Source organism: Onychostoma macrolepis, chromosome 08 (genome assembly GCF_012432095.1).
Source record: "Onychostoma macrolepis isolate SWU-2019 chromosome 08, ASM1243209v1, whole genome shotgun sequence".
NCBI classification, from domain to species: domain Eukaryota; kingdom Metazoa; phylum Chordata; class Actinopteri; order Cypriniformes; family Cyprinidae; genus Onychostoma; species Onychostoma macrolepis.
The window spans coordinates 8,979,972-8,994,779 of NC_081162.1; the positions used below are offsets into that span (position 1 = coordinate 8,979,972).

The window sequence follows — 14,808 nt, forward strand, 5'->3', positions numbered from 1 at the left end:
GAGTTTAATTATTTTAATGTGGTTCTTTACTTTCCAAAATGGCACTAAAAATATATATATTTTATTTTTATTAAACAACTCAGTTTTCTGTATTAAGTAATATCGTGTAAATACGAAGATAAAACAAATAGTATTTGAACCGGTAACGACCAGATTATGTCTATGGTAACGACCATAGATATCATATAGAGATATGATGTCTATGGTAACGACGGTCAAACGTCATTTCATGACACACGGCACTGCCATTATTTACAGGAGCGCTAGAGGGCGCTTTACTTTAAAACGTAAAATAGGGTCGTAATAAGCTGCTTGCACATACGACCTATGGGGTCGTTTTTTGGAGGAGGACAGTCTCCCTTGTATGCATGTACATCCCTTCAGTTCATAATTCCAAAGTATAGCCTATAATTGGGACTTAAGACATTGCAGTAGACTAATTATTACTGTGAAAACTTAAGTAGGCCTAAAGTTTTATTATAAATTATTAAAAAAAATAAATATTAGTTATTTTTACGTGGGGTTTGGGTTTTCCCATGAAACACAAGCTGTTATTATGTAGCCTAAGTCTTTTTTTTTTTACATAATAACAGTTAAAAGTGTTATATTTCATCTAAATGTTTAAATATAAAGCATTGTTTACTTTATCTATTACACAGTAAAAAGAGTGCTGCTGCGCACATAGTCTAATTACAACGTTTACTGTTAAATCCTGTTAGGTGCATGACAAGATTTATAGATCTGGGCCTGTACGAATTAAATTACGAAGAACCACTGATTGGAGATGATTTTACTTTTACTTTGCCTGTTTCGCTTTGAAAAAGCGGTGGGGGGAAAGAATCGATTTTGGTGGGGGCATGTCTCACCCACCCGCAAATTACGCCTATGGTTATTATTATTAATGTTATTATTAATTATAAAACTTTGCTTATGTTTTTACTGCAACAATTCCCCACATTGTCTTTTGAAGAACGCCTATTACTGCATTTTGAAGTCGCGCATGGATTCTGTTTTCCACGCTTACATACAGTGATGGACCCGCAAGGGTAAACTGCACATCTGCATTTGGGTTTTATTCTCTGTAGTCCGATCAGGGAAACACAGCCCGTGTGAAATGGTTCTGTGAGTGGGCTGTGGGTTTGTTGTCTCTGCAGTATTAAAGCAGGCAAATCTGTCGAGCAAAAGGAATTTAAGTGGATATAATAAATATTTGCTAAAACTCATGTGGTCCTGTGTTGAAAATCTATGATGTTTCTTAAAAACTATGAACAGGATTGCCGCTAGCAACTGAGGCTATGGCTAAAGTTAAGCAAAACAAGCAACATGCACTGATGTAGTATGACAAATCATGACATAAGACTGACATCACACACAACGTAGCAATGCATTATCCTCACGAACAAATATTACGTGTGACGTTTACATACGTATACGGCACTGTATGGCGTTCTGAAAGGTTCTTTATTATTACGCTGTTACATGCACTCGTCTCACTGAACGTCTCACTGACGTCTTAATTTTTTTTTTTTTTCCTATTTAATCCATTGAATTTAAGACGCAGACGAGGCGTAGACGTCGCGTAGATGTCACGTAAGTCACGTGTGGCAGTGAAGTGTCGAGCCAGACGTCACGCGTGATTCACGTGTGGCTGTGAAGTTATTTTTTATTTTTTTCTCTAACACGTACCATAACACGCTGCTCACACGGCTCAGTGCAGTGTGTGAACGAATGCGCAATTTACTTGCTCTTCATTCACTCCTCTCAATGAACGTGACATCTGCGCCTGACCTTTTTTTTTTTTTTTTTTTCAGTTTTTAGTGCATCTGTCTTTTCCCCGGCTAACTTGTACAATATACATTAATCGTGTGCATATTAAATATAAATATATCAATATAATAATAATAATTTAGACATATTTTTAGACATTTATTTTTATTACACTATTTGTAAAAGTATAAAGTGCAAGTGATCTATTCTGTAAGGCAAGAGTACAGTCATTCAAAGATAATTGAAAAAAACGAATTATCTTCTCTTTTATTCTAAGATAAAAGCTTATTTTACGATGATCAGTGAATTATGTTTACCAAACAAGCAAAGAAGAATTAAATGTGCGATATAAACAAAAATGATATCTCGGATTTTATCCATAACGATAATCAGACTATATGTGAATGCACACGACACAAATAAAAGTAGACAGTTCCGAATGATGTACTCTTACCTTTATGAGCAAAATGTATGGCATATTTTAAGCTGTTTCTACTGTAAGAAAAAAATGCAAGTGATCGTGCTGGCGCCTCCATGTCCTGCAGAGCGGCTTCGGCTTCCATTCTCCGCACAAACTGATGATATGCGTCGAACAGCGCACATAGGTTAAACATTTAAACAAGTACCATTGTGATATGCTTGAATTGTTTTATAGATTTTATTTTAGGCTAGTCGTGATGATTTGAGAAGGCTAAATCGATCAAACATAGGCTTTTATCATCTTACTGTCTGCCGCTGGCCGCTTTGTCGTTAATGTAAAAAAAAAAAAAAAAAAAACCTTACCTTTAACGAACAAAAAAATTCTACAAACGTTTTTCTAAACATAATTATTTTTTCATTACTTACAAAACTGAACTGTTTTAATAACAGCTGTATAAGCTGTTTTGGGAGAAAGGGAAATATAGAGGCTAATATAGATCTATCTCTTCGATAGTAAGTGTATAGGCCTATTAAAAAACTAATTTATGAAGAATTTAAACGTATAGCTACAGGAGATTATCAGTGCTATTTTCTGAGAGATGTTGAACCCTCAGTAGGAGATAAATATTTTACCTTTTATCTTACAGTTGCTCCGAAGGTTAAGGAGACACATTACAGAATTATGTTTAGGATTTACCCTGTTAGTGATTTTATACAGAAAATATTTAAATTTTAAGTGGACCCATGTGGTTTTTTTATTTTTTTTATTATTATTATTCTTTTTCTGAAACAGTAAAAATGTAAACAATTCCTCCATTTGTTTTGCAGGATATATTTTCTTTAATGTGATTTAAATTCTCTTTTTTAAATGTTGTCAACTTTGTTTTATTTTTGGATAAAATATCATATTCATACATGCAAATGGTAAAAAAAAACAAAAAACAAAAAAAACAAAAAAAACAAAACAAAACAATGTAAGCCATCCTTTGTTTCAGAGCTTTAAGTACTTAAAAAATAAAAAATAAAATAAACAGAAAGTCTGAAACTCTTTGCCACTCCAAAATATTTATTATTTTAATGTATCTTTATTTGATGTCTTTTTGTACAATGGCATACAGAAATGTTAATATCATTTGTACAAATTAGTATTTACAATTTGGAATAAGCTATAGCATACATAAGAAAGGTAAATAGCACTTAATAGCTAACTATACAAAATTGAGGAGGAGTAAAACAATAAAAGAGAATGAATATGAATAATAAAGCATGAATACGTGTATGGAAAGTGCTGGAAACCCTTGCAGCAGACGCAGACATCACTTTCAGGCAGAATAACTTTGATGTGGCAGACGTAAACGTCACGTTCAGGCAGCAGAACTGTAATGTGGCAGACGCAGACGTCACGTTCGACAGACGCAGACGTCACGTTCAGTGAGACGAGTGCAAGTAACAGCGTAATATTAATGGACCCGGCCGAACGCCATACACGTGTGGCAGTGAAGTGTCGAACCAGACGTCACGCGTGATTCACGTGTGGCTGTGAAGTTATTTTTTATTTTTTTCGCTAACACGTACCATAACACGCTGCTCACACGGCTCAGTGCAGTGTGTGAACGAATGCGCAATTTACTTGCTCTTCATTCACTCCTCTCAATGAACGTGACATCTGCGCCTGACTTGTAACCTGACGTCTGCGTCTGACCTTTTTTTTTTTTTTTCAGTTTTAGTGCATCTGTCTTTTCCCGGCTAACTTGTACAATATACATTAATCGTGTGCATATTAAATATAAATATATTAATATAATAATAATAATTTAGACATATATTTAGACATTTATTTTTATTACACTATTTGTAAAAGTATAAAGTGCAAGTGATCTATTCTGTAAGGCAAGAGTACAGTCATTCCCTGCATTAAAGAGACATTTGATGTATAAATGTATTTGTCGGCTGGATGACTCGCATAATAATATTATAATGTTGTTGTCATCCTAGGCTTACTAATGTGCGATATCAGTCCTCTATAAGGACATATTGGTATAACTGTCTTTTTTAATGTGTATTGTTTTGGGTTGTATTGTGTGTTTCTTGCTAATGGACCTTGAGTCTGGAAATAAAGTTGAAATAAATATAACGGTAACATAAAACGTCTATAACATATAAATAACATATGTCTCCGAAAGGAATCCTTTAGTGAAGTTTGTGTTGCTTATAGGTATTCATGTCGTTTTTTTTTTCGTTTTTAAGAAACATTAGAAATAATGTTAAATTGATACAATTTCTATATTTTTAATAATAATCTGCCAGGATTTTGTCAATCAATCCTTTAAAAATATCACAGAAAAACTTTAAGGAGCACAATTGTTTCCGTTGACAGTATACATTGAAGGATCACGTGACACAGAAGACTAGAGTAATGATGCTTTGCATCACAGAAATAAGTATATTAAAATAGAAAACCATTATTTTAAATGGTAATAATATTTCACAATAACCAGACCCCGCCCCTTTAATTAATAAATAGCCTAAATAAATAAAATCTTATATAAATATGATTCACCTATTTCTAAGGTAAAAGCTTATTTTACGATGATCAGCGAATTATGTTTACCAAACAAGCAAAGAAGAATTAAATATATGGGTGTGCGATATAGACAAAAATGATATCTCGGATTTTATCCATAACGATAATCAGACTATATGTGAATGCACACGACACAAATAAAAGTAGACAGTTCCGAATGATGTACTCTTACCTTTATGAGCAAAATGTATGGCATATTTTAAGCTGTTTCTACTGTAAGAAAAAAATGCAAGTGATCGTGCTGGCGCCTCCATGTCCTGCAGAGCGGCTTGACTTCCATTCTCCGCACAAACTGATGATATGCGTCGAACAGCGCACATAGGTTAAACATTTAAACAAGTACCATTGTGATATGCTTGAACTGTTTTATAGATTTTATTTTAGGCTAGTCGTGATGATTTGAGAAGGCTAAATCGATCAAACATAGGCTTTTATCATCTTACTGTCTGCCGCTGGCCGCTTTGTCGTTAATGTAAAAAATAAATAAAAAATTACGTTAAATTATTACATTTAACGAACAAAAAAATCTCCAAACGTTTTTCTAAACATAATTATTTTTTCATTACTTACAAAACTGAACTGTTTTAATAACAGCTGTATAAGCTGTTTTGGGAGAAGGGGAAATATAGAGGCTAATATAGATCTCTTCTATAGTAAGTGTATAGGCCTATTAAAAAACTAATTTATAAAGAATTTAAACGTATAGCTACAGGAGATTATCAGTGCTATTTTCTGAGAGATGTTGAACCCTCAGTAGGAGATAAATATTTTACCTTTTATCTTACAGTTGCTCCAAAGGTTAAGACACATTACAGAATTATGTTTAGGATTTACCCTGTTAGTGATTTTATACAGAAAACATTTAAATTTTAAGTGGACCCATGTGTTTTTTTTTATTATTATTATTATTTTCCTGAAACACTTGATCATCAATTTTTTTTTACTGAGATGTTACTTCTAAATTCTGGTTTGATATTCATAGTTGGTTATCAGTAAAAATGTAAACAATTCCTCCATTTGTTTTGCAGGATATATTTTCTTTAATGTGATTTAAATTCTTTTTTAAATGTTGTCAACTTTGTTTTATTTTTGGATAAAATATCATATTCATACATGCAAATGGTAAAAAAAAAAAAAAAAAATTTAGCTGTCCTTTGTTTCAGAGCTTTAAGTACTTAAAAAATAAAAATAAAATAAACAGAAAGTCTGAAACTCTTTGCCACTCCAAAATATTTATTATTTTAATGTATTTTTATTTGGTGTCAGGTTGAATAACTTTGATGTGGCAGACGTAAACGTCACGCAGACGTCACGTTCAGTGAGACGAGTGCAAGTAACAGCGTAATATTAATGGACCCGGCCGAACGCCATACGTCCAAAGCATGTGCTCACTTCATAGGGCTTCACGGCCACACGTGAATCACGCGTCACTTCATAGGACTTCACAGCCACACGTGAATCACGCGTGACATCTGGCTCGACACTTCACTGCCACACGTGACTTACGTGACATCTATGCGACGTCTACGCCTCGTCTGCGCCTCGTCTGCGTCTTAAATTCAATGGATTAAATAGGAAAAAAAAAAAAAAATTAAGACGTCAGTGAGACGTTCAGTGAGACGAGTGCATGTAACAGCGTAATAATAAAGAACCTTTCAGAACGCCATACTAAAGTGACGTATGGTATGTCTATGGCACGCATGCGCATTGTGTGTGTAATTTGCATTATGTGGTGACGGTAGGTGTTTTCGCGTCGTGCGTGACGTAACACGTCATAAAAACGCATGCGCATACTTAACAGAATATTTTAATAAAATATAAAAGTATTAAGAATGCTAATGTGGGAAAAAAAATAAAACAATAAAATGTAATACAGCACATATACATGATTTTAACCATGTCTCATCTCAGGTAAAATGATACGGAATTACAGAGTTTATTCTGTAATATCTGTGTAGTATTTTATTTACAATTTATTAACATTCTGTTGCACTTTACTTCACTGTGTATATTGTAATGTTACCCTTTAACGGCGCCTTATGTATTTCTTATCAGGCTAGTCAACATTACAAAAGATAACTTCAGACGTCAGTTCTAGTGGCGCAGATGGTAAACGCGTGGCTTTCACATTTTGACGCGATCGACCCGGGTTCGAATCCGCCTTTTAGCAAAGTTTTTTCTCCCTTTTCAAATTTCAAATCACATCAAAAAAGCATTTATTTTCAATAAAAATTAAGGAAATAATCAAAAAGTTGTGAGGGAGGGCTTTATTGTCCCAATAAGGTGATATCCATTTAATAATTTGAATTAAAATTATAATTTACACTCAATAAGTTATTATTGCATACTGTTTTATATTGTAGTACAATACTGAGGTGCAGGTAATTACCACTGTTTGCAATAAGTAGTTTAAATAGCAGAAAATCCTGCTATCACTTAGTGCAAATAGCTGCTGCCTTTCTTATTTTAATCTGTCCTCTGTCATGGTTCTTGTTTATTTATTTAGTATAATTTTAGACATTTTTCTTTTGCTTTGGCAATTCGCATGTGAAATATTTAAGCCAATAAAGTAGTTTTAAATTCAGTTGACTACATACAGTATATTTTCAGTGTCTGCATCCTATTTTATGCATGGTGCCTCCAAAAAAAACAAACTGATAACAGTGATCTTTTTTTTAATTATTATTATTTCAAAGAACAAAACAGAAAATATAATTGTATATACAAATATAGATTAAGACCATAGACTATAAACATGACACATGAGAAAGAAAAAAAAATTGCATCTACTCATTCTGAAATTCACCTCATCACTGATAAAACAATCAACCGAGCAGTAGCCCTCAAATTCTTTGAATGAATAAAACCCACACAGGACTCCCCTCCTGTCATTCCTGACATACCTAGTGAGCAGTTTTTAAATACAGTATCTCACTGCACCGTAGGCACTGGGTCTGTGAATACGGCACCCGGCACTCCTGTCTGTATTGTGCAGAAAATGCACTCCAGTTCACGACACCTAATTTACATAAAAGAACAAACAATATTAAATAATTTTGAAGAAAGGCAAAAGAGCCATACAAGGAAAATATTTTAAATGTATTTTTAAATATTATAGGATGGTGTTAGAAAAAGAGTGTTGTTTGCTTTGTCTGTAAAGTACCTAAGAGGTTTCATTTATAATCAGCATTAACCAACTAAATTAAAAAAGTTTGTCAAGTCAAAATTTAGGTTGTCTTGGCTTGAGAAAGCATAGCCTGGAACAATTTGAAAGTTTTACAGTTGAGGGCAATACAGTCTATCAGAAAACAAAACAAAAAAAACAACAGATAGTTGAGATGAGACAGACAGAAAGATGAGAAGAGAGACAGACACTTAAATACGTTTTACAGTATTCACTACATGTTAAGGAGTTAAAGAACTATCTGTCTAGACATATGAAGTGGATCTCTTCTCTGAATTTCGTCTCACTGATAATGTCCCTAAAAAGTCATATGAACATGAAGGTAAATTTAACAGGTAACACTTTACAATAAGGTGTCATTGGATGCAAATTACACACGCAATGCGCATGCGTGCCATAGACATACCATACGTCACTTTGCGCATGCGCGGTAAACACATACCTGACGTAGGTACCTGACGTCACCGCGCTACAGTCTGCAGCGAGGAGTACTTGCCTATGTCTGCAGCCAGACCCTCTTGTCAAGCCAGCCGCCTCCCCGAAATGCATGGTCAATCTAGCCGCCGCGCTGTTTTTGTGTGCGCGCATATACAGTGCATTACGGCGATCTTCCGCTGGTCTTTCGCCTGCGTTCACTCAGCAAATTTTTTTTAAAATTTTTTTAATTTTTAATTTTTATACTGCTTACCTTATACATACAAACAAGAACAAGGAAATAAGAGTAAGGGTAATATATATTAAGAAAATGAACTATACTAATTAATAAAGTAATATCAGATTAACTGTCTGTAATATTTTTATAATAATCTCTAAAAAATGTATTTTAAATAGGCCTTATAAAATCTAATTGTCTAAAAGTGTTAAGTAAAACCTAATAATTATGGTTCAAACAAAATGCTATCAAAATAACTGATGTTGAATTACAAAATAAAAGCCCTCCAAAATCTCATATAAAGGGTGCTTTACTTGGCATTTCAGACAGCTCTAAAAAGGGAAGTCCCTGTTACCACAGACTAGTTTCAGTTCAGATTGATAGGAGACCTTCTCAGGTTGTCACTCACCCAAAATCAGGCAAGTCTGATGTAGCACTACCATTGAGAATGACTGGGAAACGGTTTAGGGCCGTTTAGCTAAAGAATCGGTGAGAGGCGAAAACTCTACCACTGAACTACCAGGACAGACACTTAATCTTTTCAAAATTTCTTGCTTTTTCAGCCCTTTGTTGTCCCCGTGCCAACTTTTTTGAGACCTGTAGCAGGCATCAAATTTGAAATGAGCTCATTTAGTGGATAAAATTGTAAAATTTCTCTGTTTAAACATTTGTTATGTTCTCTATGTTCTACTGTATATACATTGCTTATCAAATTTATTAGACCATCTGTCATAATAAAGAGAAAACAAAGAATCAGGCACCATCTGTATACCATAGACTGATCTGTACTGGAGAAGGTTATAGAACTGGCTTGGAGGTGTACAGGGAAGGCATTTCAAGCACCCTCTTCCTTAGCAACAAATGAATTTACAATAGAAACTAAAATATTGATTGGTTAGATTGGTATGAGATTTCCAGGGACCAGGCTGAATCTGACCCCAGTACATTTGCTTTCTCTTTGATGCTTTGGCAATGTTTCCAACTTTATAACAGTATTCAGTACATTTAGAAGTTTTAAAATGGGATCAAGGACTGCATTAAAGAAAGGGGGGAAAAACACCTTTGAAAGTATTAAAACCACCAAAATATAATATGTGAACATTCTAGAACTTCTTCTAAATCTGTGAATTAGTGATATTTATTAATTTGCTTCCTACTGACAAATATTGTTTGCACTTCTTGTATATTTGTATATGTAGAGTGAAGCAATGGAACATCATCACTAAAATGTATGATATTTTGAATCTCTCTCTCTTTCTCTCTCACACGCATGCACACACAAAAATGCATGTAAATACCTTTATGTAAATATTACACAGATTTGTGAAATACAGATCTCAAATGCAAAGCAAAATGCAAGTAAAAAGTAAAAAGACCTACTGTTAAATCAATTTTCTTAATAGCCAAACAAGTCTTAAATAGAACATCATTTTGCCTAGAGACAATGATGTCAGAGTAGGGCTCAAATTCTGATTGGATGATGTGATTGGGAGGCTTCTACATGGCCAGGAGTCAGTAGCTGTTATTCACTCCAGTAAGGATTGTTTGATATTGTGTTTGCTCTACTCTGAATGAACGATGGAGCTGTATGGTGTCCTGCTTATGCTCGCTGTTATTGGCAGTACTGAGACTCAAGGTAAGTCAGAAAATTGTCTATTAAAACACATCTGATACTTTATAAAGTAGAAAAGCAAATACGGGCATGAGGAAATTCTGCGAAAGTTGTTTAAAGATGTTTTCAGTAAATTACTTTTGTAGATTTTTTAAATTTAGATCATAAATAATATTTTCGATTTTACACATCAACAGCACTTTATAGGGTTGAGACAATTACTATGGTGGTTTAAATTGTTTCTAAATACTATCACTGTACTGATTGTATGACGTGTTATTCATTCACACTGTTCATCCATTCTGACTAATATCATGACATTTTATCTCTTTCAGTTCTGCACAGGGATGTTCAGTTTGCTGGGTGTTCTGATACAGAGAAAGAGGATTTGTATGGACTTGATGGAGAGGAACTGTATCATTCAGACTTCATTAGAAAAGAAGGAGTAGTGACAGCGCCTGACTTTGCAGATCCTGTCAGCTTTCCTGGATTTTATGAGGGTGGTGTTGCTAATCAAGAGGTCTGCAAACAAAACTTAGCCACATTCATTAAAGCCTACAACTCCCCTGAGGAGCAAATAGGTAAGACATATTGTGTATAATTATTATGTTTTCACATGATGAATTAGATGTATAATAATCTTAAATTTACTTGTTTGGAGATTATGCAAAGAAATCAGATGCAGAATTTACAGCCAATATAATCAAGATTTTGGTTTTCTTGTGGTCCAAGATAAAATCTACACAGAGGTCCCAAGTGCAAAAGAGCATCTGTTTGTTTGTGTTCATAGACCCCCCGGATGCTTCCATCTATTCAAAAGAGGATGTGGTGCTGGGTGCTGAGAACACTCTCATCTGTCATGTGACTGGACTCTTCCCTCCACCTGTCAAAGTCTCCTGGACTAAAAACAATCAGATTGTGACAGAGAGCATGAGTCTAAGCCAGTACCGCAGAAATAATGACGGCACCTTCAACATCTTCTCCTCGCTGAAGTTCACGCCTGCAGAGGGAGACATTTACAGCTGCACTGTGTCCCACAAAGCTCTAGAGAGCGGTTCTGAAACTAAAACATGGGGTGAGGCACTGCTTCATGTATATTCAGTGGATATAAGCTTTTTATAAATCCTAACTGTTCACAAATTCTTTGCTTTAGACCACCTGATTTATTACTACTGACTACACAGAAACAATTTAGTGTAAACATAACACTAGGCAGACATGAGTCATTTAACACTATTTAGACATTAATCAGAAATGCAGTGTCTGAATGACTTTGCCTTATTTAGGAAAAATATGAAAAAATGTTAAAACAAAACTTAGAATGAGATACTCTGAGGATATTTAATAAAACAAAATATTCTAATTATTATGTTGTTGTTGAGCAATTATTTTGTCACTTCACTATTAAAATTAAATGTATGAATTTGCATTCTATGACATATGCATCATCATGTGTTTGTATGTGTCCTACAGAGGTGGATGTTGCGGTGCCCAGTGTTGGTCCAGCTGTGTTTTGTGGAGTGGGTCTGTCTCTGGGGCTGCTGGGAGTCGCAGCTGGAACGTTCTTCCTCATTAAAGGAAACAATTGCAACTGACCGCTCTGGTTTAAAAGTCAACATATTCTTGTTTTGTAATTCAGATTCTTTGTACTTCTTATTAACATTCTCCTCCAATGAAAATTCTATAAATTAAACCTTTTGGTCCTAAAAACAATTTTTTTTAATACCATTGTACATGACAAACAATGTTCAAATTTGGCTGGTGTTCTAGTCGAATTATTGCTCCGACACAGCATGATTTTTTTCCATTTGTTCAAATGTTCATAAGTGATCCAAATTTAATTTTTCTTTTGAAATTTACAGCAAACACACCGTGCAGCATTTTGAGATGCATTTTATAGAACTTCACTAAAACATTTGATTCTCATTTTCACCTAAAAATGAAGATATAACTCATCTGACAGTTTATGGTTCATCATTAAGTAAGAGTCTATGTTTCAAGTTAATCAAATCAGTGAAATCACAAAATAAAGTTAAATGTATTACGGTTCCAGATATTTGTTCACAGACACAGGGCTCTGACACACAGTTCAAACACTGGACAAACAATATTATTTTACTGCTCATTTATCTATTTCTCTACAACATTTCTTTGCTTAAAACATAATCTCACATACTAAACATTGATATGTCTTAAATACACAGAAAGTTCTTTTGCAAAATTATTTGTAATTGCTAAAAGTAATTTTGTAATTTTTTTCATTATATATTTTTTTCTTGCCTGTATTGGACAAAACAGTTTAACTAGTGAAGACAAGTAAAATATCCTCACAAATCAGTAGCTCTGATATTTAACTATATTAGTAAGGACACTTGTCCCTCACATGTATAGACACCTTTACACAAACACACATATGCACACACACTTTAAATGGTTTGTTTTTTCTGATATTTTATACTTTGGCAAATAATAAATCCCCTACAATTAATTTTTGTGTTTGTTTTTGTCTTCTGACAGGCTGTGACATATATGGTACATTTAATCTAAAATCTTTTAAATCGCTGTGGTACTGTTTGTACTGCCTTTGGATTTTGTGTTAATTTGGTTAATGTGAATATATTTTATAACATAACAACTGTAAATTACTGTAATTTTACATCTTTCTTTCAGCATCTCTAAAAATGATATGAAATTTCTCACATTGCATAATTGTTTGATAATAAATAACCAGAACTTTAAAATAACTAAACTGAATGGCAATAATTTTGATTTGTTTTGGTGACTTAACCAAACTTTCTCATTAAGTCAAAATTGTCTTAGGTTTTAAAGCAATGATTATGTGAAAGGAAACATTAACACCAATATAAATAAATGAATCAATAATAAATATTTGGCATGTTTTGAATTAATGACTTGCTGTGTAACAAGTATGATGTTTCTATTTTTGTAAGATTTTCTATGACGATGTTTACATACATTATAATATAATGTTTTCGTACATTTGTCCAAACTATAGTCCCTGTGGTCTCAAAACAATTAACAAAGCTGATGAAACAGGCTTTTAATTTTGCTGAACAACATGAAGCAATGTGAACTGTGAAACTGCATAATAAAATACAATTTGTTTCAGCTAATGAATTTATTAAAAGTAAATACTAATAACAAAACTGTAGGCATGTTCTCTACTGAATTCATATTCATCATATTTTCCATCTCAGGACAATATCTCCTCAGCTGGATACAGGAAAGGTGAATATGGCGGAAGGAAAATGATCACAAAAAGTGGATTATGCTCAAAACATTGATGCAAATTCACTCAGTTTCCTCATGTGGAGATAGGGTTTCATTGAGAGAGTTCAAAAATGTACGAGCATTTCTGTGTTATGGCCCCAAGACAGCACTGTGTGCCACAACCTCAATACTAGAAACTGCAGCACAAATGGGGACATATCAAGCTGGCAAATCACATCCTTACCTCTTCTCCATTTTTTCTTTTGTTCAGACTGGAGTCAGCTTTATTTATATAGATGTATTCATAATGTCCCACACTGCCATCCAACAGAAGTATAGAAACAAAACATTCAAGAAAAAACAGTAGCTTGTGAGGATTTTGTGAGGCTTACTCTAACAAACTGGTATCTTAACACTTTCTTTCACCCTGTGGGAGTTTCTCAAAGTGTACTTTATAGACCTGCTTCATCCGGATGGCATTTCTTCTAAAAATGTAATAAAATGTGGCCAGACTGCACTGGTGAATATTACAGAATAGTTAATGTGTTATGTATTATTATTTTTGTTGAATGTCTTTGGTGTTCTTCTGAAGTACAACGTCCACAATAGCATGCGTTTCTTCAATCGAAATCAACTTTGTTCATCCACCTGAAAAATGAATGGGCAATTACATTTAATTAATACCCATTCTAAGGCTGTCCCATGAAAACAAATGTGCATATGATCATAAATAATGAAGTTCAATGCCTGGAGTGACTTACTGATTTTCCTTCTGAAATGTTTGGATGATGACCAGCTGCTCTCATAGAAAGATGATGATTAATTATATGGCCATTTAAAGTGGCTCTCATTTAATTTGAACCTACTTATACCCCTATCCCTCTTCCTCTCGCCTCCTCTTCCTCTCTGCTCCTCTTCATCTCCCCTCCTCTTCCACCCTGCTGGCACCTTCCTCTCTGATCACTTCTTCTTGCAATAGCTTCTCTTGTTCTTTCCATTATAGCTTCACACTGGGCTTTGATTCTGGAAAAATGCCACTTTGTAATGTCAATGTCTTCTCTCCATACTAAAAGTCAGAGTGTCTTTCAAAGATTTGATGTCACTAACTGGGAAAATAAACAACCTTTGCTCTGTCACCCAGTACCTTTCCAAAATCTTCAAAAACTAGTTCTCTTCAAACTTTTGTAACTCATTATTGTAGCCCTACCCATCAGAATTTAAAAATAATGGTAAAATAAAAATTTTACCTCTTTTGTACACAGATAAAAACATAAATATAAATAAAAAATATTTTGTATTTTTTAAGTGCATAAATATGGCTATATGTGTTTTATACACACAAAATAATTGTCCAGTGA

At 33.9% G+C, this 14,808-nt stretch overlaps 1 protein-coding gene and 1 long non-coding RNA gene across 2 annotated transcripts; one reads left to right on the forward strand and one right to left on the reverse strand.

The window, feature by feature from the left end:
• Positions 1–10,093: 10,093 nt before the first annotated feature.
• Positions 10,094–12,707, forward strand: LOC131546088 (H-2 class II histocompatibility antigen, A-U alpha chain-like). The gene is made up of 4 exons (XM_058785411.1): positions 10,094–10,243; positions 10,555–10,800; positions 11,010–11,294; positions 11,693–12,707. Exons 1-4 carry the CDS (start codon positions 10,186–10,188, stop codon positions 11,812–11,814), a joined length of 711 nt encoding a protein of 236 aa, XP_058641394.1. The 5' UTR covers positions 10,094–10,185; the 3' UTR covers positions 11,815–12,707.
• Positions 12,708–12,808: 101 nt separating this feature from the next.
• Positions 12,809–14,500, reverse strand: LOC131546089 (uncharacterized). The gene is made up of 2 exons (XR_009272601.1): positions 14,212–14,500; positions 12,809–14,098 (listed from the first exon to the last, which is right to left on the reverse strand). It is a non-coding gene; the product is annotated as an uncharacterized LOC131546089 (long non-coding RNA).
• Positions 14,501–14,808: the final 308 nt, after the last annotated feature.

What these genes read in the sequence shown, in the direction of transcription:
- LOC131546088 (XM_058785411.1), top strand. Translation starts at nt 10,186, where the DNA reads ATGGAGCTGTATGGTGTCCTGCTTATGCTCGCTGTTATTGGCAGTACT. An exon ending in TGGCAGTACTGAGACTCAAG is followed by an intron (nt 10,244 to 10,554) that starts GTAAGTCAGAAA and finishes TATCTCTTTCAG; the next exon opens with TTCTGCACAGGGATGTTCAG. An exon ending in TTCTGAAACTAAAACATGGG is followed by an intron (nt 11,295 to 11,692) that starts GTGAGGCACTGC and finishes TGTGTCCTACAG; the next exon opens with AGGTGGATGTTGCGGTGCCC.